This window comes from Pseudogymnoascus verrucosus, assembly GCF_001662655.1.
Source record: "Pseudogymnoascus verrucosus strain UAMH 10579 unplaced genomic scaffold scaffold_31, whole genome shotgun sequence".
NCBI lineage: Eukaryota > Fungi > Ascomycota > Leotiomycetes > Thelebolales > Thelebolaceae > Pseudogymnoascus > Pseudogymnoascus verrucosus.
The window spans coordinates 100915-122546 of NW_017263682.1; the positions used below are offsets into that span (position 1 = coordinate 100915).

The 21632-nt window shown below is 49.6% G+C and overlaps 9 protein-coding genes across 9 annotated transcripts; 6 read left to right on the plus strand and 3 right to left on the minus strand.

The window, feature by feature from the left end:
• Positions 1-49: 49 nt before the first annotated feature.
• On the plus strand, positions 50-2146 carry VE01_06583 (uncharacterized protein). The gene has a single exon (XM_018276026.2). The coding sequence runs from the start codon at positions 307-309 to the stop codon at positions 2029-2031; it is 1725 nt and encodes a 574-aa protein (XP_018129059.1). The 5' UTR covers positions 50-306; the 3' UTR covers positions 2032-2146.
• On the minus strand, positions 2096-3378 carry VE01_06584 (uncharacterized protein). The gene is made up of 2 exons (XM_059463812.1): positions 3206-3378; positions 2096-3051 (listed from the first exon to the last, which is right to left on the minus strand). The coding sequence occupies exons 1-2, from the start codon at positions 3309-3311 to the stop codon at positions 2198-2200; spliced, it is 960 nt and encodes a 319-aa protein (XP_059319582.1). The 5' UTR covers positions 3312-3378; the 3' UTR covers positions 2096-2197.
• Positions 3379-3535: 157 nt separating this feature from the next.
• On the minus strand, positions 3536-5233 carry VE01_06585 (uncharacterized protein). The gene is made up of 2 exons (XM_018276028.2): positions 4804-5233; positions 3536-4755 (listed from the first exon to the last, which is right to left on the minus strand). Exons 1-2 carry the CDS (start codon positions 5038-5040, stop codon positions 3745-3747), a joined length of 1248 nt encoding a protein of 415 aa, XP_018129058.1. The 5' UTR covers positions 5041-5233; the 3' UTR covers positions 3536-3744.
• VE01_06586 (uncharacterized protein) lies at positions 5124-7593 on the plus strand. Its single transcript, XM_018276029.2, has 4 exons — positions 5124-5620; positions 6107-6468; positions 6519-6630; positions 6688-7593. Exons 1-4 carry the CDS (start codon positions 5598-5600, stop codon positions 7304-7306), a joined length of 1116 nt encoding a protein of 371 aa, XP_018129093.1. The 5' UTR covers positions 5124-5597; the 3' UTR covers positions 7307-7593.
• Positions 7594-7601: 8 nt separating this feature from the next.
• Positions 7602-8912, minus strand: VE01_06587 (uncharacterized protein). Its single transcript, XM_018276030.2, has 3 exons — positions 8586-8912; positions 7966-8287; positions 7602-7831 (listed from the first exon to the last, which is right to left on the minus strand). The coding sequence occupies exons 1-3, from the start codon at positions 8628-8630 to the stop codon at positions 7695-7697; spliced, it is 504 nt and encodes a 167-aa protein (XP_018129094.1). The 5' UTR covers positions 8631-8912; the 3' UTR covers positions 7602-7694.
• A 498-nt stretch (positions 8913-9410) lies between these two features.
• On the plus strand, positions 9411-12079 carry VE01_06588 (uncharacterized protein). Its single transcript, XM_018276031.2, has 3 exons — positions 9411-10243; positions 10296-10675; positions 10726-12079. The coding sequence occupies exons 1-3, from the start codon at positions 9818-9820 to the stop codon at positions 11795-11797; spliced, it is 1878 nt and encodes a 625-aa protein (XP_018129060.2). The 5' UTR covers positions 9411-9817; the 3' UTR covers positions 11798-12079.
• A 557-nt stretch (positions 12080-12636) lies between these two features.
• Positions 12637-15358, plus strand: VE01_06589 (uncharacterized protein; the record flags this gene model as incomplete). The annotated part of the gene is made up of 3 exons (XM_018276032.2): positions 12637-12826; positions 12876-14492; positions 14801-15358. The coding sequence occupies 3 exons, from the start codon at positions 12637-12639 to the stop codon at positions 15274-15276; spliced, it is 2283 nt and encodes a 760-aa protein (XP_018129061.1). The 3' UTR covers positions 15277-15358.
• Positions 15359-16981: 1623 nt separating this feature from the next.
• Positions 16982-17776, plus strand: VE01_06590 (uncharacterized protein; the record flags this gene model as incomplete). Its single annotated transcript, XM_018276033.1, has 3 exons — positions 16982-17078; positions 17135-17203; positions 17262-17776. 3 exons carry the CDS (start codon positions 16982-16984, stop codon positions 17774-17776), a joined length of 681 nt encoding a protein of 226 aa, XP_018129026.1.
• A 1062-nt stretch (positions 17777-18838) lies between these two features.
• On the plus strand, positions 18839-21495 carry VE01_06591 (uncharacterized protein). Its single transcript, XM_018276034.2, has 3 exons — positions 18839-19777; positions 19826-20361; positions 20410-21495. Exons 1-3 carry the CDS (start codon positions 19658-19660, stop codon positions 21446-21448), a joined length of 1695 nt encoding a protein of 564 aa, XP_018129025.2. The 5' UTR covers positions 18839-19657; the 3' UTR covers positions 21449-21495.
• Positions 21496-21632: the final 137 nt, after the last annotated feature.

Below are 21632 nucleotides of genomic sequence, written 5' to 3' on the forward strand. Positions count from 1 at the left end.
GTCCATCGGTGTCCGAATAAGCTGCATGAACATACCCTTGTAAGCGTGGCCTCAAGCGCCATACCATAATCCCATTTCAAATTTCGCGGCGCAAAGTACCCACCTCTCCCCCTCTCCCCTTCCTAATAACCCTAGGAGATTGCGTTCTTTTACTCTCGGCACTCGATACAGTTTCCACCTGCCATTCAAGCTTTTCTTAGGCGCTCTCTTCGGCGGCGCGCAATATCTGACACCCCGCAATTTCCCCGCCATTGATCCCCAGGAAATTCTGTCGCATATCTTGGCTTCGATCCACGTTCGCTCAAGATGGCCGAGCTTGCACTCTCCTTGGTGGGCACCGTTGGAGTGCTCGGCCAGATCTTTCAGGGGTGCATTAACGCTTATCAGATATTCACAACGGCGTCGAATTTGGGTCGAGACTCGGAGCGACTGGTATGCAAGATTAGGATAGAAGAGATGCGCCTGCTGGTGTGGGGGAGGGAGTGGGGAGTTGAAGAGGGAAAACTCGAAAAATATCTAGGGGAGGAGAGCAAAGCTGGGAATGAGCGCCTGCGAGGACTGGCGATACAGGTGCTGAGCGAACTGTATAAAACGATTACGGACCTCGATAAGCTAAAGGGGCGTTACGGGCTCCGAGATGTCGATAACGTTGCACCACAGCAAGAAAAGGGGGCGCTGGAGGGGAAGGGCGGTAATGGCAATGGGAATGGAAACAACAAAAAGGACAAGCCCGCGCCGGGCGAAGCCTGGAAAGAGAACTTCAAAGATAAATCATTCGCAGAGCGTTTCAAGTCGGAACTACACTTGCGCGCCAAATGGGTCATCGCCGACAAAGATAAATTCCACTTCTTCCTGCAAGATTTGAAAGACTACAACGATGGGCTTGAACAGCTCTTCCCGCCCTCCCGCCTCGCGACGCTTCACCGCACATGGCAGAACGAACTCCTCCAAGGAGCACAGCGGGACCTTGCGAAGTTAGGTCTGCTTGAGAGCGCTAGCAACGGCGTCTACCCGCAGCTAACCACCTCTGCCAATCTGAAGCAACTGCGCATAAATCTAGATTCCAAGCCTACGGCGAATTTCAAGCCGACGTTCGCCTTAAAGATCCAATGGCCGTTGCTCGAAGTCACAGACAAGGAGACTCGGCGCAGCCTAGCTGCTTATAACAGCCCCTCGGGCGAGAGGGGAAAAAATGTAGTCATTGAATGGGTTGATTATGACAAAGAGGATCTTGAAGGTCGCTTCCAACATATCAGGCGCATTGACGACTTAGCTCGCATGGTGCACTCGGCCTCAGCGCGGCACCCGGATCTCCATACAATTGACTGCCTAGGGTATACCGATGATACGAGCCACTCACGTTTCGGAGTCGTGTATGACTCTCCGGCTTCCTCATTCTCAACGCTGTATTCGATCATCTCCTCCAACGACTACCGCACCCCTGATTTAGGGGATCGCTTCAAACTCGCCCATAGTCTTGCTGTTGGCCTGTGGTCCTTCCACTCCCTTGACTGGCTGCACAAGTCGGTTTGCAGCCACAATATCCTCTTCTTTCCGTCTGCCATCTCGGATTCAGCAAGCAAACCAACAGTAAATGCCGCTCTAGTGCCGGACATATCGTCGCCGTTCCTACTCGGATTTGACTCCTCTCGCCCCGAACAAGTAGTCGAGATGAGCGTGGCTAGCCGCAACCCGTCGTCGTTGGATCTCCACCGGCATCCGAGCAGTCTGGAGGGGATCGATAGGAAGCCGTATTGCAAGGGGTTCGACATATACAGTCTTGGTCTCGTGATGCTTGAAATTGGACTATGGAAGATATTGCAAGCTTATTACAAGCCGCACTATACAGCTCAACGGTTCAGGGATCGGGTGGTTGTGGGGCTGCTGGTCCCAGGACTAGGAAGTAAGACGGGATCCGCATATAGACAGGTCGTGGAGAGATGTTTGGACGTCAAGGACGATATGAGTGGGCTTGAGTGCCACCAACTTATGGAATGGGTGGTAGACACCTTGGAGAGCCTGAGGGTTTAAGACAGGATATACTGGTGTATATACGCAAGCCATATATGATACATGAGAGATGACAAATGAGGGATGATACCACATATATATATAGATAACAAGTAGAATATGAAGCAGTTATTTCATTTCATATCTATCCTTTTATCGTTCTATTCGTTTGTATATCAGGTTGGAACTACGCCATACCTGCCCGCCCAACCTGGAAAATCTCTCCCGTCCTCTTCTCATCGGCCCTAAGCACAGGCCAAGCCTGCCCATCGCCCTTCACGAGCGTAAGTTCCAGCTTGGTGCCCATGATCTTGAAGCTGCTCGCCTCAGGATCAATGGGCCCAAAAAGCTCCACAGTCTTCGCGTACCTTTTTGGCAGAGCGTCTGAGGTCTTGAGGTTCAGTTCTACAGCCTGGGGTGTGAACTTAACAGTCGACTCCTCCTTCACAATCTTCTTCAGGAAGAAACTTGCGATAACGGTGGCGCCCGTTTGGTAGTAATCATGCCTCACGGTCTCGACCTTCTCCTCTCCTCCACTAAGCTCGTCCTTCTTATCCTTCTTCCCACTGCCAATAAACAGATGTCTACCCTTCGTCTTGCACCCCTCAATCCTCATAAACTCGTCAAACTCAAGAACGCGTCGCTTGCAACAGCTGTAACCCTTGCTGCCCTCATGGAAGATGGGCGCCCCGGGATGGTGGGTGCACTTCTCGCCCTCTCTGCTCTGTCCCTTTTTATACGTCGCGCCGCAAGCCTTTCGGCGGCAGGTCCTGCCCTCGGGGATCTCGAGGCTCTGGTCGTCGGACTCGGACGGCGGCTCTGGTGGTGGTGGGGTAGGTGCATTTTGCGGGGTAACGACGGGCTTCCGCGTAGGGCCCTTGTCCGCATCGAGGGACGCAGAAGGTTGCGGTGCCTCTTCGGGGGCCTCTTTCTTCTCAATCGCAGGTGGGACATCGGTGGCGCTGTGCGTGCCAGTTGTGCAGGGTGGGATTGTCATGAATTCGTCGAAGGTGAGCACGCGGGGCTTGCAACACTTCCAGCCTGGTAGAGTTTCGTCAGCAGGGGAATTTCGGGGCACATATTCGCAAGGGCCATAGTATTATCATAATTCTACAAGCCAAATGGGTTCATAAACCGTTTGGAGACCAGATATCTCTCTTGCTGAGCTCTAATCGGCGTTCAGTTGTTGACGTACCTTTCTGCCCCTCATGGAATACAGGCGGTCCAGGGTGATATGTGCAAATCGCCGCGGGTTCAGTGAACATCAGCCCACAGCCCTGGTGAACACATTTTTGAGCCATTGTTTTTGTCTAATGGGTCCCAACTTTAGAGGCGTTTGGATATTCCCAATATGTGTGTTGAATGAGAGTCTGTCTTGAAGCTCGCCCAACCTCTCTGGAATATTCCACGTCCAGTGCTATCTAATCGGGTTTGGTGGGTGGGTTAAGCCGTAGGCGGTGGCAGAATTTCACGGAAACGAAAATAGTAATGGGAATCCAAAATGTCGAGACCAAAATGCCAAATATCGCGTCAACTTTTTACTTAAACTGCATTATCTTGGCGAGACGCCTGCTTATATTTCATTGGAAGGCATTAAAAGATGCAGTAAAATAATACAAATACAAGTTTAAATTCACTAGCCTGCATTGTAGAAACTAGCCGCTGGTTTCTCACTCGCAGTAGCCAATGCCGCCTGAATACGTCGCTATATTAACTCCCGGATATGCAAACACCTTACTCGTCGTCCTCATCGTCTTGAATAACCTGCCTTTTCCTTCTCCCACCACCTTCACCCCCAGCCTGGGCTGAGCCGCTTGGTGCGGCACCAACGTCCTCCTCCTCTCCCTCCGCATCCTCCTCTGATCCTGCATCGGTTTTCTGTTTCTTCGTCCTGTGGCTCTCAGCTTCATACTCTTCTTCCTCGCTTTCATCCCCGGTCTCCGGCTCCTGTTCCTCATCACTCGGCGCCAAAAAGTCATCCTCCAGGTCGTATTCATCGTCCCTACTACCCCTTGGCAAATCATCATCGGAATCATAATCTGCCCTGCGCGCTTTACGCCCTCCTTTCGGCGCAGGTCTCTTCTTCTTCGAGATGCCACGTGCTCGGCCCTCAAGATCGTCAAGAGATAGCCCACTACCAATAGCTCCGCGAACGCGTCCCACTGCTTGGTCGGCGCGTGCATTGGCTGCCTCGCGACGCTTCTGGGACTTGAGACGCTCACGTTCAGCTTGCTCGGCTTGCCTCTTCTGCAAGTCTGGATCATGGGTGACAGAGATAAGTGCAGTTCCGTCTTTATGGTCATTATGGCGGCCGGACTTCTCCATTGCAGCCCTTAGCTTCATGATTGCGGTGTCTTGGAGGTTGTCGTTGAGCGCTACAGTATACTGGTTGGTGACATGGCCAACGACCTGCATCACCTGAGACGCGATGTATGGGGTCGCAAGATAAGTGTGTGAATCTAGGACATCGTTGTACTCCTTTGAGCCTGTCGGTGCGAGGGGTTTAGACGTCAGTTCGTAGGTAACGTCTCCGATGCTGATCGTAACTGATCCATCGCTCCATTTGTTGAAAAGGGTGTTGCTTTCAAGGAGGCCAGTTGATTCATTCTTTCGGTATCGGATTGTAGAAGTAGCTGTTGCATATGCCGATTGGGATTGCGAGTCTGGGATTGGCGTAACAAAGCTGTCTTTGTGGAAGGCATCCGCCTCTATTTTCACGAATTCGGGAACGCGCATGGTATGAAGCTTCAGCATGGTTAGTCAACGGTTGCGCCACAGAGAATTCAAACTCACTTCGCCATCTGTGGGAGTTGGGACTGGATGCGGCACCGCATAGACGTCCATAAGGCGCGCCTCTCGTTGTTCTGGCAGTACAGGCTCCTCTCGATCGATTCTGTCGTCGCGTCCTTCATCGTCACCCGAGTCGAGTTCCCTATCACTCAAGTCGCGAGCGACCGGTGATTCAGCAACATCTTCATCATCACCAAACAAGTTATCTTCATCAATGAGATCTTCGGGCTCGGAAGACATGTCGCCAATGTCTGTAGGGTGTTGATTGCTTGGAGCCTTGCAGCGTTCTTTGTGAGTGATAATGTATCAGAAGCGTATTTGCGCTTTGAAATTCAGAGAAGCGCTGGTAGGAATTGACACGGGTCCAGACAGGTGGAAGTGTTGAAGGACGGTAGTGTCGGAATTTGTTACTCGATGATTGATTTCGGACCTGTGCTCGCCTTTCAATTCAGCAAGGCTGATATGAGCGGCTGCGACTATGTACAAGGGTACCCCGTAGGCCCGGACCTAGTCCAATACACCCAATAAAATGATTGGCTAATAAGCGAGCGCGTAACTTGGACGTATCGCTGTCTCAGCCTTTGGAACTCCTATATTGGGCGCCGGTTCAAGCATCAGTACCAAAGTGACTTGTCCATATTCACGTCTATAAAGAGGATTGAGAACTTAAGCACCATTTACCTTTTAAGGGCAGACCTCGTTCAATACTATTCTGCTCTCTCAGGGCTCTATCTGTGGCACAACAACAACCACCCCCGATTGTTTGACCGAGTTTCAGACTCGTGACCAGGCTCAAGATGTCCAACCTATTCAGTGGCATGTAAGTTCCCAACCGTTTCTTTTCTTTTAGGGAGACCGGAGAAGAGGGCTGGCTATGTGCCGGAGACTGTAACTATTGGGCTTCTATAGCAGCAAGATTCTGTGTTTGACGTTGGTGTCGGTTTTATCGCCCCTCCTTCATGGGAGCTAGGTCAAAAGCATACGAGTGATATATTGATATATACCGCCCTCAAGTGAGGGTTTTCAGCTGCATACAGATTACGTTGTCGTTGGCGGGATTTCCATCTTCACTTTCATGGGCAAGCTGCCTCCAGGCCAGAAGTGGTATGGATGTTGACCCAGAATTGCATGGTCACGTTCCTCGTTTCAGACCTACACTCTTTGTCCATTCTCCATTAGAAGATGTTTTGAATATTATGGAGAGGGATCAGTATTAGGAAGCATATCAAGCAGCGCAGACTTGCCCTTGTGTCACTGTCATGATCGTCGAACTCGAGGATCTATGCTGACATTCCTGCTACTATAGCAGCGGCCGCTTTCGCGGAGCCCAGAGTAAGACTGGCCAATCTAAGACTCCAGCTGGATCTAACGATGGTCAAGGGCCCCCTCCGGTCCCCAACCTTCAAAACAGCAACCCCGCACCAAACCTGGCACCGCGCATGCCACCTCTCCCAGCTTCGCCGTCCCTTTCATCGTCTATGTCACTAGGTGAATCGGCTGCTCCTCCGGCCACGAACAGCTCTGACCCGTTGTCTGGATACAACCTACCCAGGCCAAAGCCATTATGGCTGAACGCAATGCACGCCAAGCATATTGTCAAGGGTAACTTTATGACCTTGTCGGCCAAGCCAAAGACTTTGGAACAGGGTGAATGGGTGGCACATCAAGGTGAGCTACTCGATACTAGTTCGAATTGTTTTGGATGCTAAATGTTATAGTGGTTGAGCACTATCGCAACCTTTGGCTGTTTGTTCGTGTCATCCATGAGAAGGATGAAGATGGAACCACCATCTGCAACCCAAAGACCTGCCCCCGCATGTCAGCTGGAGCGTAAGAATTCCTCTACCCCTTTCCCCATCTCTTATCCCATATTCTAACACGCACAAGGAACCACTCCTTCACCTGGCTTAACTCCCGCCGCGAACCTGTCGAGGTCCCTGCCCACGAGTATATCTCCCTGATGCAACGCTGGATCTCCGGCAAGGTCGAGAACACCGATATCTTCCCCACGGACCCTGCCTCGGTGTCCTTCGCCTATAACACTGCCGCTCCCGGCCCGGCCTCCGCCAGCACCTACCCCTCAGGTTCGGGTTCCTCAAATGCCGGAGCTCCCATCCCCGCCCCACCGACCTCCTCGACCCTCCCAATCTCCGCCCTGTCTGGTTCCGACTGGGTCGGCAAGTCATCCGGATTCCCTCCCGAGTTCGTCGAAGTTTGCCAAGCCATCTTCCGCCAGATGTTCCGTGTCTACGCTCATTTGTACTGGGCCCATTTCACCGAGCCCTTCTATGACCTAAGCCTGGAGAAGCAACTCAACAGCTGTTTCTCGCACTTTATCCTCACCGCCATGGCGCTGGAGATGCTGAAGCCGCATGAGCTGGACCCAATGCAGCCTCTGGTTGATCTCTGGGCTGCAAACGGCACATTCCCCCCCGAGAGCCGCGCATATGCTTGTGCCAACGTCGAGGCGGGAAAGAGATTGTTAGAGATCAGCGGCGCTGCCTAGATTGGCGGTTAGACCAGGGACCTCCGCGATTGTTGTGCAGAAAGTTGGGTAGTGTCGCAGCATAACAAAGCGTGATTGCCTTGGGCAATGACATGATCGAGGGATACACATCGCACTCGGAATGAGAAATGAAAGGAAGGGAAGGGATGGGATGAGATGCGTGCGTCTCACTCATTGGCCTAGTTGTTTACATGCATGCGTACTTCATCACAACATCAACATGTTCACTCAAGCCAGCACTACATGAGCGCATTTAAGAATGGATAAAAACATCAACGACGGAAATGAAATTCATATTTGATTCAACATCGTTCTATTTGCTTGACACTTTCATGTGATCTCTGACGCTTGCTAACTACGATGACGCTTGCTAACTACGAAGACGTGATTAGGCCTGCACCTGACTGATTTTGTACTCGACGGTCAGGCCTCCGTCCTCGACAATGAAGCGACCATTGCCGACGTAGACCTTCTGCTCAAGAAGACGGAGATCTTCGGAGCCAGTTTCAAAGGTTAGGTGGGTTGCTGGAAATAGTATTAGACAAGTATTATGGGCGGCACAGGAGGCGAGAGGGACAGAGAGTTGGATACGTGGAAGAGGCAGTGAAAGTGTTTGAGGACCTATTCGAAGGTAGGATATAAGGAGGTGTGGTACTCACAAATATTCCCGAACTCGGTAGTCTTGGCATCTGGAGCCCCGCCCAGGACCTTGAAAATAGCCTCGGTCGTCTGGATGTGGCCTGTGTAGTTGAGGGTGATCAAGGCGCCAGACTCGTCTTTGAGGAGAGACTTCACGTCGAGGCGAAAGAAGTCCCCGGACGTATCAGGCTTGATGTAGTCGCTGCCACTAAGGAAGGAGGCATTGACCTTGACGGGGTAGCCGGGCTCAGAGATTAGGGTACCAGATGTGATATCGACAACTGAGATGCCTCCTGGGTGTTGGCTAGTAGCACCTGTAATTGGGTGAGCCTTGATATTGGCCTGTGGGATGTTAGCGGTGGGCATATGAGAAAGTGAACTAGGATGTGATTTGACGCATCGGAGTTGAGAGGGGAAGAAAGAAGCTCGGCTGACAGGAAGACATTGGACGAAGGTGAAGTAAAAACCAAAAGTGACAGATGAAAGATGACAGGTATAGAACCGACAACAAATATTGCAGGATAAGTGTCCTCGTGATTTTGCGCCACGAGCAGAGAAAGCAAGGTGAAGCATCCTAAACCGGAGCCGTCGCTGCTGAAGCGATACCCCGCAGACCAAAGGAAGGGGACAGGTAGCATACCTTCAGAGTAAACGCAGGGACTAAGGTGGAAAATCCGTCCGACATGATGGCGACTTTTGTTGGGGATTCGGAATAACCTGGAAAAATAGAGTCTTAAAAGTTAACGCGTTAATAGGAATGTTGGGCTGATTGAGGTTTATGAAGCAGTGGCAGTGTTGCACTTCCCCGCCACGGTGCTGCATTGTGGTACTCTCGCTAAGTGCGATTTGATGGTTTTGCTCTGGTACTGGCATTTTGCACGGGAAATTATGGCACAAGAGGTCATGGAATGGAATGGAAAGTGCTTCAAGAGGAATAATAAATTTTAGAAGGAGAAATCAATCTTGCTGCTCTCTTTGCGCATTAATAATGATATTAATATTCAAAGAGCCTATTTACTTTGTTTTCCATTACCTTGATCTTCATAGTTTTGCCCCACTCCAGTTAACTTCCCGAAACAGAATTTATCCTTCTACTGTCGGAGTTAGCGTCATCGCTTGACAGCTCCACTCCTATTAACTTCCTAAAACAGTAACCACTAAACTTATTTCCCGAGGGATGTTATCATTAGCACCCCCGTCAAGTGCGACTCTGCTTCTCTAGAATAGAGAATCCTTGTGAGACATTTCCAACGACAAGCCTTAATCGCTGATAATATGCTATACCTAAAGTTATTTCCAGGTCAAGACTGACAGATTTGAGGCCTCATCATATCCCTTATAATGGATCATGGACTGCTTTTCTAATGGGGGATCACGTGATGTAATATTGAGGCCTGGTGGGAATGGCGTGGGTAGGAAGGGGGAGCAATGGGTTAATGTAAGGTCAGATCTCTACTATTTTGCTGTGAGTCTTAATGAAGACGCAAATTCACAGCTTTGCGGCTTTCACGGCTTTCACTCGAACCCATGCGCGGTTATTTGTCGTGCTTCTTGGCATGGTTATTTAATCCTGACACAACCAATCCGCCGTCCCTTCCGTTCCTAAGTCGTCAATAGCGGATTTGCCGCCATGCCAATGTGGCACCCTATCCACTCACCCCGGTTTGTTGTCTTCGACGCCCCAAAAGCGTCGCTATTAGTTAAAAAATTTCGCCCCCCCCGGATTGACATAGATATATAATATCTGGTATTGTTCGTCGTATTTTCTAAGATCTCAGTTCAGTTTATGATTTGTTCTATAATGGCTTTTACTTGTCGCCGCATATAATCGCCACTTTGGGCGAAAACTTCACCGCCCCTAGCTACATATACATGCTGCAGTCTGCGGCAGTACGTGGCATGGCTACACAATCTCCCCCTACGGGAGACCAGGTTTTGGTAAAACCAGAGAGTATCCCTGTTTCAGAGCTAAAAGAAGCTTCTCCAGCTGCAAAACCAACAGACATGGACGACACGGAGAAGAAAAGCCCACTGGATGCCAATCCTGGACCATTATACCTCAATTATGACATTCCCACCACTAGCGGAAGGGGCGACGATGATGGTATTGGGCGAGAGCAGCCAATAGGTGCTGATATCCAGGATGGCAAGGAAGGCGACTTGGGTGATGAAGCTCTCGAAGAGGAGTCGTTGGAAGCCAGAATCGAGCGGCTCGGTCGTGAGCGACCCCAAGAGTTCAAATCCCTCTGGGCTGAAATCGTTTTTGTTTTCTCAATTTCCATGTCCCAGGTGCTCAGTGTAAGTCAGGTCCCAAAAAAAAAATTGTCGGATATGAAATTAACAGTTGCAGGAATACTTCGTCTCGGGATTCACTGTCGTTCTTCCGACCGTGGTTGTTGAGCTAAACATCCCCACAGCATCCAGCATCTGGCCTGCATCAGCCTTTTCTCTAGCCATTGCGGCGTTCCTGTTGGTGTTTGGCCGTCTCGGGGACATGTATGGCGGCTACCCATTATACGTCGGTGGCATGGCTTGGCTGGCCCTTTGGAGCTTGGTCTGTGGATTCTCCCAGAATGCGATAATGTTAGACGTTTGCCGTGCTTTGCAAGGCTTAGGATCGGCAGCATTTTTACCAAGCAGTATGATGTTGATAGGAAGCATTTACAGACCAGGGCCAAGGAAAAACCTTGTATTTTCTATTTATGGAGCTTGCGCGCCGATAGGATTCTTGTAAGTCATTTTTCGCCCACACATCGTGATATTGGTACTAACAACACTAGTACTGGCATATTTTTTGCAGGTATTGCTGGACAATATACCACATGGGGCTGGTTTTTCTGGATTGGCATGTTCCTCACGCTCATCACCACGGCCACCTCATATTTTTATATTCCCTCCGACATCAAAGAGCGCCGAGCGCTAGGTATCAAAATGGACTGGCTGGGCGCTATTTTGATAGTTACCGGCCTAACTCTATTTACCTTCGCCATAATAGATTCCTCGCATGCACCCCAGGGGTGGAAAACGCCTTACATCTATGCTCTCTTCATCGTCGGCTGTCTCCTACTCCTCGCCGCAGTCTATGTCGAAGGCTACGTCGCTGCTGATCCTCTAATACCAGCATCCATATTCAAAGTGCCCTGCATGACACCTCTCTTCTGCGCGCTTTTCTTCACTTACGGCTCCCTGGGTATGCTTCTACTCTTCGCAACATTTTACATGCAAACTATCATGGGCGCCTCTCCTCTCCTCGTCGTCGCCTGGTACACACCAATGGCTGTTGGCGGTATCTGCATCTCCACATTCGGCGGTTTCATCCTACATCTCCTATCCGGAACGGTGCTCATCTACGTGGCCGGCGTCGCCTGGATCCTTGCGCCGCTAATGTTTGCCATCGCACCTGATGGCGCCAGTTACTGGGCCTACGTCTTCCCCAGCATGATATTTGCTACCATGGGCATCGACATCACCTTCAATGTTGCGAACATCTTCATTACCACCAGTTTGCCCAAGAAAGAGCAAGGCCTGGCTGGTGCTCTGATTATGCTGGTTCTACATCTCGGCATCTCAGTTTGTCTCGGGTTGGCGGATATCGTTAATATCTCGACTCTCGCAAAACTTGGACAAAAGAAGAGCTACCAAGCAGTATTCTGGTTCGAAGTCGCCTGTGCGTCGACTGCGCTGCTGATTTTGGTACTGTTCGTACGTGTGAAGAAGGCCGCGAGTTCTCTGACTGTCGATGAGATGGCAGAGATGGAGGAGGTAGCACAGCGAGAAGCTGAGGCACGAGGCGAGACCGTGAAGCTGAGTGCGACGAGGTCAGCTACGGCGAACCCTGCTGGACATACTTGAGGCTCTATAAGGCGCCTTCAATCTACAGAAGCTATCAGGCCTCTCGCGTAAGGAGTTGGATACGCCACGACGAAACCTCATCGTCTCAAATATTATTATATATTATCTCATTGGATATGTCATGATGGAACCTCACCATCTCAAATATTATTATATACCATCCCATCGATTTCATTTATTAGACAATACAATATATATACTATACTTTCAATCTCTATGCTTCGTTATATTACCACACCTGCCTATTTAAAATACCTTTGTGGTAAAATTGTATTGTAGCGGTTCTTTTATTTATTTCAAATATTACTGTACCAAAAATGTTATCTTTTCATGCTGCTTTCCGAAGGTATATTTGTATTGCTGTAAGTTTAATACAATTTCTAATATGTTCACCTGACAAAAAAAATTGGTACACTGGTGAGGACACGAGGGTGAGATTTGGAAGGCACGAGATGTGATACCGTCGTTCCTTCCTTTTCGCAGTTTTCTTGGGGGAGCATGAGTTTGATACCAGGAAGGCACGAATGTCTTTGTTCCTTCCTTCCCATAGATTGCTTGACAAAAGTTCACACGGAAGCTGCGAAGGATGTAGGCGTGATGTAAGGAAGGCACAGGATGCCGCCGTCGCTCCTTCCTTCCTGTAGCTTCCTTGGAAGAAGGTTCGTGGGGAAGGCGCAAAGGACGCAAGAACGACAGAAGGAAGGTGCATGATTCCGTCATTCCTTCCCTTCTAAATCTTCAAAAGCATCAGGGCAACCTACTTCATCCAGCCTGTCTACTTTTCCCCTCTGCAATGCTCTAACTATTGGGCATCATAGCTATTATTATCCACGAGGCAAATGGCTCCCCGACCCCGTCACCGCGTATTATATTGGGGAAAATTGGAGTCGGCTGAAAAGCGCAGAGCCGATTCCGAGAAACTCGCTCATTTTCATGTCACGAATCTTATTAATTTGAGCATACCGCAGTATAGATCGCAGGGCACGCAGACTGATGCTGGATGGGAGATACATGTCCCCCACATTCAAGGTGAGTGATAATGCAGTGCCATTGGTTTGCAATACTGATATTGGATAAGCTGAAGTCAAGCCTGTCGTTAAAAGTAAAGAGAAACCCAAAGAGGCGGAACAGCCCGAGCGTCCGGAAGTCATTGGCACATCCGTTATACGATTACCGAAATTCACCAAGGGACTGGGAAGGGTAGTTGAACCAGTGAAGCCTTCGGCGGAGACCAAAGGCAAAGGTAAAGCAGTTGAATCATCAAAGCCATCGGATGCCAAAGGTAAAGGGAAAGCAGTTGAACCATCAGAGCCGCTAGATGCGAGAGGCAAAGGAAAAGCAGTTGAATTATCAGATGCACTGAATACCAAAGGCAAAGGGAAAGAAGTTGAACCATCACAGCCATCAGAGCCAGCAGATGCGAAAGGCAAAGGAAAGGCAGTTGAACCACTAGAGCCAGCAGATGACAAAGTTAAATACAAGGCGGTCCAGATGACGGTGCTGCCAGATGATACAGAAGAAAGCAAAGTGGCTGAACCATCAAAACCACTAGATGGCAAAGGCAAAGGGAAGCTACTTGAACCATTAGAGCCACTAGATGCCAAAGGCAAAGAGAAAGCAGATGAACTACCAAAGCCAGTGGATGCCAAGGGCAAAGGGAAAGCCGACGAACCACCAGAGCCACTGGATGCCAAAGGCAAAGACAAAGCCGTCCAAACGACGATGATACACGATGTTAAAGGCAAAAGCAAAGTGATCAAACCATCAAAAACACCAGATGCCAAAGGCGAAGTGGAACCAGTTGAGCCACCGAATGCAAAAGGCAAAGAGAAAGAGGTGCAGACGACAGAGCTGCCGGATTCTAAGGGCAAAAGAAAAGTAGTCGAACTACCAACTCCGCTAGATAGCAAAAGCAAGGACAAAGCGGTCCAAACAACAGAGCTGCCATATCACAAGTATACAGACAAAACAGTTCAAACGCTGGATACAAAAACCGAAGACAAGGCGGTCCAAACGATGGTGCTGCCAGATACTGAGAACAAAGACAAACCAGTTCAGACGCCAGATAACATAAGCGAGGACATATCACCTGAACCACCAGGGTTGCCGGTTAACAAAGATAAAGGCAAAGCTGTTGAACCACTAGGGCCTCCTGATGAAAATGGGAAAGGCAAATCTGCTGAATCGCTAGGGTCGCCTGATGACAAAGGGGAAAGCTTAGCTGTTGAATCACTAGGCTCGCCCGATGAAAAAGGGGAAGACAAAACGTCTGAACCATCAGAATTGCCAGTTGACAAGGGAAAAGGTAAAGCAGTCGAACAACCTGAGCCACTAGATGGAAAGGGCAAGGACGAAGCAGTTGAACAACCAGAGTCCCCAGATAGAAAGGGCAAGGGCAAAGCCAAGAACGAGGAACATGTATCGGAACAAGATGAGATTAAGGAGGCGATAAAGTTGCTCAATGATGAGCACAAGGCTACTGTCTCAGCACTGAGACTCTCTTACCAGGAAGCGTTGGATAAGGGAGCTACCGATTCTAGCACGTCACATTGGGAGGAACTTAAGGCAATCGCTCATAACTACCACAAGGCGGGAGCAAATATGCAGAAGGCGCTTAATGCTGCAGCCAAAAAAACACAGTCTCTAGATGGTAAAGGAAAAGGAAAAGCTGTTGAGGGACAGGAGTTACAACAAGGTACGATAACTGACCCACACAGTGATATTTTATTGACCTAGAAAGCTGCATTAGCACCTGAAAATCAGACACCCCGTCAGCAAAGCAAAACTGCCCCCCATAGAGGCATTGGCAAAAGAACACGACAAGAAGAAGAAGCCTTTCCGCGAACATTTCCACGAGCGCGCCCACGTGGCTTCCCCGGCCCATGGCGACCAGATCTGTCACACCCAAGCTGGGACAGGATAGAAAGAATAAATTTTACGGTCATATTCGGTATGGGACCCTAATATAATATGTACGCATATGCTTATGCTGACAAAATCCAGCCGCAGAGGCATACATGCCACCATTCTGGGAACTCACTGTCCCTACACCATGTGAGCCGCTCGAGAGATATCGCTGCCTATGGAACGCGGGACTCAGGCGCTACACCAAATTCTACGAAACCATATTTAAGGAGGAAAAGACGACGGCAGTAGGGCTACCGGGAATGACGCACTTTATTGAGCTGTTCGAGGGGTTTGTCAAAACTGGCATTTTACAGAGGATGATCCATGCTTCTATGAACATAATGACCCAGCTGATGGACCCAAAACAGAAGGGCAAGTTTCCCATAAAGAATCTTTGGGACGTGGGAAACCGAGTGGAACAGAACATCAACTACTGGTTCAAAATAAACGTAATATTCCACACACGAATGGTTTGGTATCAGAGGTTTTATGGCTTGTTATCAGTCCATGGCGAAACCACTCTACCAATTCCACTTTCAATGATTGCGCCATCGAGGGCTTTGCCAAATTAACAGATAGACAATCTCAGTTGGCCATTGGACACTGAAGCTGAGCGAATAGGTTGCTTGCAGGGAGAGTGGCTGTCAAAAGGGGTGGACTGTATTGTCTCTAGCGTTTGATATATATTGTATAGGGGTTAGGCAAGGAGATAGTTGCCTGGAGGGGCATTGACTGTCAAAAGGGGGCACTGTATTGTCTCTAGCGTTTGTTATATCTTGTATAGGGGCTAGGCAAGGAGATAGCGGCCTCGGCGGCCTCGATGGACTCGGTGGACTCGACGGCCTGAGGCCGTCGAGGCCGTCGTCGTCGCCATAGCGAATAATAGTATTGTTCCAATTGTACCATAAATAAACTGGAGCCACAAACAACCTCGTGATACAACAATGCCGCTTCCAGTTTGACGATATGCTGCTAAGACAAAATCCTTCGCCGAGCCAGTAACGTTTCCTTCCATTTCCGTTTATATCTATAAAGATATCCAGCACCGGCACATAGCAGATGAAGGAGTGCGTTTGGAGCACTAGCTGAAGAGAAAGACAAAGACACCGGCTACAAACAATGTGATGCAACACAGCTAACACAGCTGGTTTCAACTTGATGATATGCCGCCAGAACGAAATGCTTCGCCGAACACACAACACTTTGTTCTATCCCCGTTTATATCTGTAAAGATATCCAGCACCGGAGCATAACACATAAAGGAGTGTGTTTCGAGCACCAGCTAAGGAGAAAGACAACACCATCGGCCACAAACAACTTTCGTGATGCAACACTCGGCCACAAACAACCTCCGTGATCGTGATGCAACACTGCTGGTTTCAATTTGATGGCGCCAAAACAGAACCCTTCCGGAGCACATAACGCTTCTTCCATCTCGGTTTATATCTATAATATTAGCCATCAGTGCATAGCACATAGAGGAGTGTTTGAACAATCTGCTAAAAAGAAAGACAAAGACATTGGTCACAAACAAGACTCCAACGGAAAGGAGGTTCGAGCTGTGGGAAGAAGATTCCAGTAGTAGAAAGGAGACAAACAATGAAAAAGCTCAGGGAAGAAAGATGCTATAGCACATAAAGGGGTGTGTTTAGACCACCAGCCAAAGAGAGACACAAACAAAGCTCCAACGACAAGGAGGTTTCAGCTGTGAAAAGAGGTTATAGCCATGAGAATAAGACAAGGAGAAGACTCTGACTGTGAGAAAGAAACTCTTACAACAATGGAGATCATGTTAAAATGGTACTTCATCTGTGGTGTGGCTCATACCACAATGAGTCTTTGGCCATGATTGGGCTCAAGCTGGAGTGAGTGTCCAGCTGTAAGAGGGAGGCTCTGGCTGTGAGGAGGAGACTACAGCCATGAGAATAAAGTGAATACTCTAGCTGTGATAAAGAGTCTCTTACAGCAATGGAGTTCATTTTCAAATGATACTCCAGCTGTGGTGAGGCTCACACTGAGTCCCCAACTGTGATGGGGCTCAACTAGAATGAGCCTCCAGCCACGACAAGCGGCGGCCATCCCACAACCTGGGCGGCAAAAAAGCACGCCGACACACCAGCCGCCGCGCGGGTCACATTTCCATGACCCCCCAGCCGCAGAAAGACAACAGCCACGGCAACGGGGGTCACGCCAAAGCCCAAACTTCGACTTTGGCGTTTGAGTGTTATTGTAACAACACAACAACACTCAAAAGACAACTTCACAGCCTTCACAGCCATGCCTAGGTTGTCCCCGGCCGACAAGGCCGCTGCCAAAAAGCGTGCCAAGCAGATCCAAGAGGCTGTCTACCTCTGTGGAACTGCTCCATTCTCCCGTGAGAGAAGCCCCGTTGCTGCTGCCAACTGACACCATGCTGACATCAACCCACAGGCGTCATGATGATGACTCAGGAGGAATTGAGAACACTCATGCTCGATCTTGGTGATCAACGCCCAACTCGTATGTTTGATTGTTTGATGATGAACCCTGTGAAGTCCTATCACTGACATGATCACAGGCGAGCCTGGCAATACTATGCGCAAGGAGGTCATGAAGCTCCAAGGCGCTAAATTCCAAGCCTTCTGCAAATATGGCAGCATCTGGGACAATATGTCACAGCATTACGAGGCCATTAATGATGCTGAAGACCGCCTCCGCAATAGTAAGGGTGCCACCCCGCAGCAGTTGGAGTCAGCTATCGCTGTGCTGCAATTCTACCTGGATAACTCCACCAAGATCCTCAACCACGGCTATGATCTCATTCGCATGCTTAATGAGAACGAGGCCTTTTCTCTCCGCCAGCTTGTTGCCGCCCAAGGAGACGCTACGATTCATCGCCAAGATCGCGTTTACTACCAAATCACGGCCAGCCGCGCGACACTACTCTGCTGCAAAATCCGCGCCAAGATGACGAAGCCTTTCAAGTGCTGCACTGCTACGGCTAAGAAGGCGGCTAAGAAATTTTGCCGTAAGATCAGAAGGGCGAAGAAGAAGATGGGGAAGAAACCAGCGGGTGCACTTGTTGTGTTCTAAATCTTTTCCAGGAAACTCTTGGGGGCAATTTTTTGAGTCCAGGATCTGTTTGACAGAGGGGACCAAGCTGAGAGTTTAGGACACTCTGATACGACTAGATATCAGGTGTAGATATAGGCCTTGTGTACGATGCAATAATACTAGAGAGAAGACAGCAGACAGTATGAACTGAGATACAAACCACTCCCAAGGAGTCTTTCTTTTGATTTGTGAAGTCATAGGTAAGATGCCGTGACTCTACTGATTATAATGTCCTTGTAAAGCACTTTTGAATGATGTTCTGGCACCCGTAAGAAACCTCTTAAATTATAGATGCAGTTGAAGTGCCATTCATGCCGGCAATCGCTTTGGGATCAAGTGGTTCCACCCCCCATGCAAACCCCGCAGACGCCAGAATACGAGCGTTGTACGAGTAGCGCGCCGTGGCGGAGCAATATTGTATGGAGGGTCGTCGTGCGGAGAAGTCACATATGCCACATCATCCAGAGCACCAATAGCGGTCTATACCAACATTCCTTTTGCTCGGGCCGACGATGCACCCGAGAAACCAGAGGCGGTCTGAGAGCGAGAGCGAGCGGCTCGTCGTGACATTATCCCGCGCGTGAGACTTTGTTTCACTCCCTTACTCTCTATACTATACATCCTTTTTTTCATTTGTGGTGAAGCGGTGAAGTGGAAACATATCAATGGATAGGATGGGATTCTCAAATTGGCCATGTCGAGAGTATATTTATTTATTTATACCTACATACTCTATAGAGCACTCTATACTCTAAGTTACCCTGTGTCCATCGCGTACTCTACACATATACCCATGGTTGCAAGGGTCAGAACTTGATCACAGACTCCTTTGCGGTGCAGTCCGCACTCTGCTGCATCTTTATCCCGACTGGGCGAAGTATTTATCCGGAGGGTCAGCTCCATGATGCTAGGCCTTATAGAGCAATTCGGCAACTCACCTTTGATGCTTGGCATCGCATGCCCATTATCCAGAATGAAAATCTGGGGTGCCGAGCCGATGTACTTGGACGTACATTTACAGTGTAAACTGCAGGTGCAAGTCCACTCCAGTGTGCCCTTCTCCTTGGGACGCCAACGTTGACACTTTCCCAGTATAGCCCCCGCATTTACTTCGAAATGAAGCAGCCACCACTCTCAACACACTCATCCCGCTGGCGTACTTCGCACAAGTCGCCCCGGAATTTGGCAGGCGACCTTCCAACAGCGCAGATCAAAGTGCAGATCAACCCCTTCGCGCAAAATGTGCCGACTGTTCGACTAACGCACAGATGCCCACTGACCCAATGAGCATGGTAGGCACATACCACTAAGTGCTGATCACTGAAATTGTTACCGCCATGAACCGAGTGAGAATGCACAACTGTGATGCTAGGTTTAGTCGGTGTTGGTCTGTCTCATCTGCCAAAAGCGTGCTGCTTTGGACATAATAAGACTCGTGTGGATGCCCTGAGCCAACCACAGGCCAATCCTGCTGTGGCTTACTCCAGAGACCTCCATCCAACCCCCAGCGGAATCCACGCCTCCGCCCAGGTTTACAATATTGTACTATCTTTGGGTACGTACATCTACATGCATTAAAATGCGCTTGGGGTGGAGAAGGGTGAAACTTGGGGAAAGGCAGCTCTCTTCGCGTGGCCGAAGTGTGGTGAGCGAGCACACGGCCCGCCACCCTTGAAGCTGTTAACATCCCGTTAGTGAGTGTTGGTTGGGAAGTATGTATGTACACCATCCCCTCTCTCTCCCCGGAGAAACTTTTCTCTCTGCTTGCTTGCCATGCCGACTTCGAAAAAATCGAGATATTCGTCTCTAGCATCTCCGGATTGTGCCAACAGAGCGGTTCTGTTGTAGGGGGGAAGCTGCATGTTTACAAACCGACGGGGCTCCTCGTCCAGCGGCGCCAACCTCAATATGGAGATGACCGACTACTACGACAAGAGCCGAGGCGACCCCATCACCCGATCTACCACCAACGAAGACCAGGTGAGCCAGGGAACTCGCAATATTCAAGAGCCGGTACTAACATCACAGGATAACCCAAAGGGTGTAGTTGAGGAAAAGGTCATCAACGGAAATGAAGCATTCAACCAAGCCGTCATCCTCGAGCCGCCACGTGCGTTTTCGCGGGTTTCGGTGGTGCTCTACCTATGCTGTTTGCTGGGATTCCTCTGTTCGACTATGAACGGATATGATGCTTCCCTATTTAACGCGCTCACAATTAATCAGCAATTCCTCGATTATTTCCATGGAAAAGCGACAGGTCCATGGCAAGCGCTTGTGTCTGCCATGTATCAGATTGGTGGTGTGGTGTCGCTACCATTTGTTGGACCGGCGCTGGATAGCTATGGGCGTAGGGTCGGCATGTTTATCGGTGCTATAATTGTTGTTTGCGGTACGATCATTCAGGGATTGACAACGGGGAATGCAAATGTTGCTCAGTTTATGGCTGGTCGCGTATTGCTCGGGTTCGGTGTTAATATTGCGTCTGCGGCTGGGCCTATGTATGTTGTCGAAGTTTCTCACCCGGCCCACCGTGGTGTTGTGACGGCCTTGTATAACACGTTTTGGTAAGTCCTTTGGAACAATTGGTATGGCTGCATTCTAATAATGCTCAGGTTTACCGGCGCCATTGTCGCCAGCTCAGCTGCTCGCGGTGCAGACAATCTCACAGGGGTGATTTCATGGTCTATACCGGTGTGGTTACAACTCCTGTTCTCTGGAATAATAGTCATCCTAGTGTTCTTCCTCCCGGAATCTCCCAGGTGGCTCTACGTCAATCGCAGGTTCGACGCAGCCAAAAGAATGCTGACCAAATATCACGGCGAAGGCAATCCGGATAGTATATGGGTCACGCTTCAGCTACGCGAGTACGAAGAGTATCTCGAGATGGACGGTTCCGACAAGCGCTGGTGGGATTACAGCGCTCTTTTCCGATCTCGCTCGTCGCGCTATCGTCTTCTATGCAACGTGATGATATCGGTCTTTGGGCAGTGGGCTGGCAATTCCGTGTTATCATATTTCCTTTCCGCCGTACTCGACACCGCGGGTGTCACTGAAACCATCCCCAAAGCGAACCTCAACCTCGCCAACAATTTCCAGCAATTCTTTTTCGCCATTGTAGGCGCCGTCCTCGTTGATCGCGTCGGGCGACGCCCGCTTCTCTTATTCGGCAACATTGCGTGCTGTCTTGTCTGGGCGGGAATGTGCATTTCTTCCGGCATCTACCAAGGGTCAGGAGAAAAGAACAAGGCCGCTGCAGATGTCATGCTCTTCTTCATCTTCCTCTTCGGCTCAGTCTACTCCATCGGTTTCACCCCTCTTCAGGCCCTGTTCCCCGTCGAAGTCCTATCCTTCGAGATGCGCGCAAAGGGCATGGCATTCTCGGGCCTGGCAGTCAACGTAGCGAACCTGCTCAACCAATTTGCGTGGCCGATCGCCCTGGAGAACATCGGCTGGAAGACGTACATTGTGTTTTGCATCTGGTGCGCCGTGCAGGCCACGTGCGTCTATGTTTTCATTCCGGAGACGAAGAACAGGACGCTCGAGGAGCTGGATGAGATCTTCAGCTCGCCGACGCCGGTTAGGACGTCGTTAGAGAAGAAGAAGGTGGCACTGGCGGCGAATGGCGAAATTGTTAATGTTGAGCGTGTCTAGAATGTCTATCTAGCTATATAATTACTTATTAACGAAAATTGATACCCTCTCCATTGAACTCTGTGTTTGATATGTTACTTCAATTGATTGATCACGATACTCCTTTCTTTTCTTCGTCTTGATCACCCCTTTGAAATGCACCAAACTTGCCCCCAGCCTTGAACCTGCAACTGCTACACACCTA

Excerpts from the sequence above, each read along its gene's own strand:
- VE01_06591 (XM_018276034.2), top strand. The coding sequence starts at position 19,658 with ATGTTTACAAACCGACGGGGCTCCTCGTCCAGCGGCGCCAACCTCAAT. Across the intron at positions 19,778-19,825 it reads CTACCACCAACGAAGACCAG|GATAACCCAAAGGGTGTAGT; the intron begins GTGAGCCAGGGA and ends CTAACATCACAG. Across the intron at positions 20,362-20,409 it reads GCCTTGTATAACACGTTTTG|GTTTACCGGCGCCATTGTCG; the intron begins GTAAGTCCTTTG and ends AATAATGCTCAG.
- VE01_06583 (XM_018276026.2), top strand. The coding sequence starts at position 307 with ATGGCCGAGCTTGCACTCTCCTTGGTGGGCACCGTTGGAGTGCTCGGC.
- VE01_06584 (XM_059463812.1), bottom strand. The coding sequence starts at position 3,311 with ATGGCTCAAAAATGTGTTCACCAGGGCTGTGGGCTGATGTTCACTGAA. Across the intron at positions 3,052-3,205 it reads ATTCCATGAGGGGCAGAAAG|GCTGGAAGTGTTGCAAGCCC; the intron begins GTACGTCAACAA and ends AAACTCTACCAG.
- VE01_06586 (XM_018276029.2), top strand. The coding sequence starts at position 5,598 with ATGTCCAACCTATTCAGTGGCAT. Across the intron at positions 5,621-6,106 it reads TCCAACCTATTCAGTGGCAT|CAGCGGCCGCTTTCGCGGAG; the intron begins GTAAGTTCCCAA and ends CTGCTACTATAG. Across the intron at positions 6,469-6,518 it reads TGAATGGGTGGCACATCAAG|TGGTTGAGCACTATCGCAAC; the intron begins GTGAGCTACTCG and ends TAAATGTTATAG.
- VE01_06588 (XM_018276031.2), top strand. The coding sequence starts at position 9,818 with ATGCTGCAGTCTGCGGCAGTACGTGGCATGGCTACACAATCTCCCCCT. Across the intron at positions 10,244-10,295 it reads CCATGTCCCAGGTGCTCAGT|GAATACTTCGTCTCGGGATT; the intron begins GTAAGTCAGGTC and ends TAACAGTTGCAG. Across the intron at positions 10,676-10,725 it reads TGCGCGCCGATAGGATTCTT|TACTGGCATATTTTTTGCAG; the intron begins GTAAGTCATTTT and ends TAACAACACTAG.
- VE01_06585 (XM_018276028.2), bottom strand. The coding sequence starts at position 5,040 with ATGTCTTCCGAGCCCGAAGATCTCATTGATGAAGATAACTTGTTTGGT. Across the intron at positions 4,756-4,803 it reads CAACTCCCACAGATGGCGAA|CTTCATACCATGCGCGTTCC; the intron begins GTGAGTTTGAAT and ends ACCATGCTGAAG.
- VE01_06587 (XM_018276030.2), bottom strand. The coding sequence starts at position 8,630 with ATGTCGGACGGATTTTCCACCTTAGTCCCTGCGTTTACTCTGAAG. Across the intron at positions 8,288-8,585 it reads TCCCTGCGTTTACTCTGAAG|GCCAATATCAAGGCTCACCC; the intron begins GTATGCTACCTG and ends AACATCCCACAG. Across the intron at positions 7,832-7,965 it reads TACCGAGTTCGGGAATATTT|CAACCCACCTAACCTTTGAA; the intron begins GTGAGTACCACA and ends TACTATTTCCAG.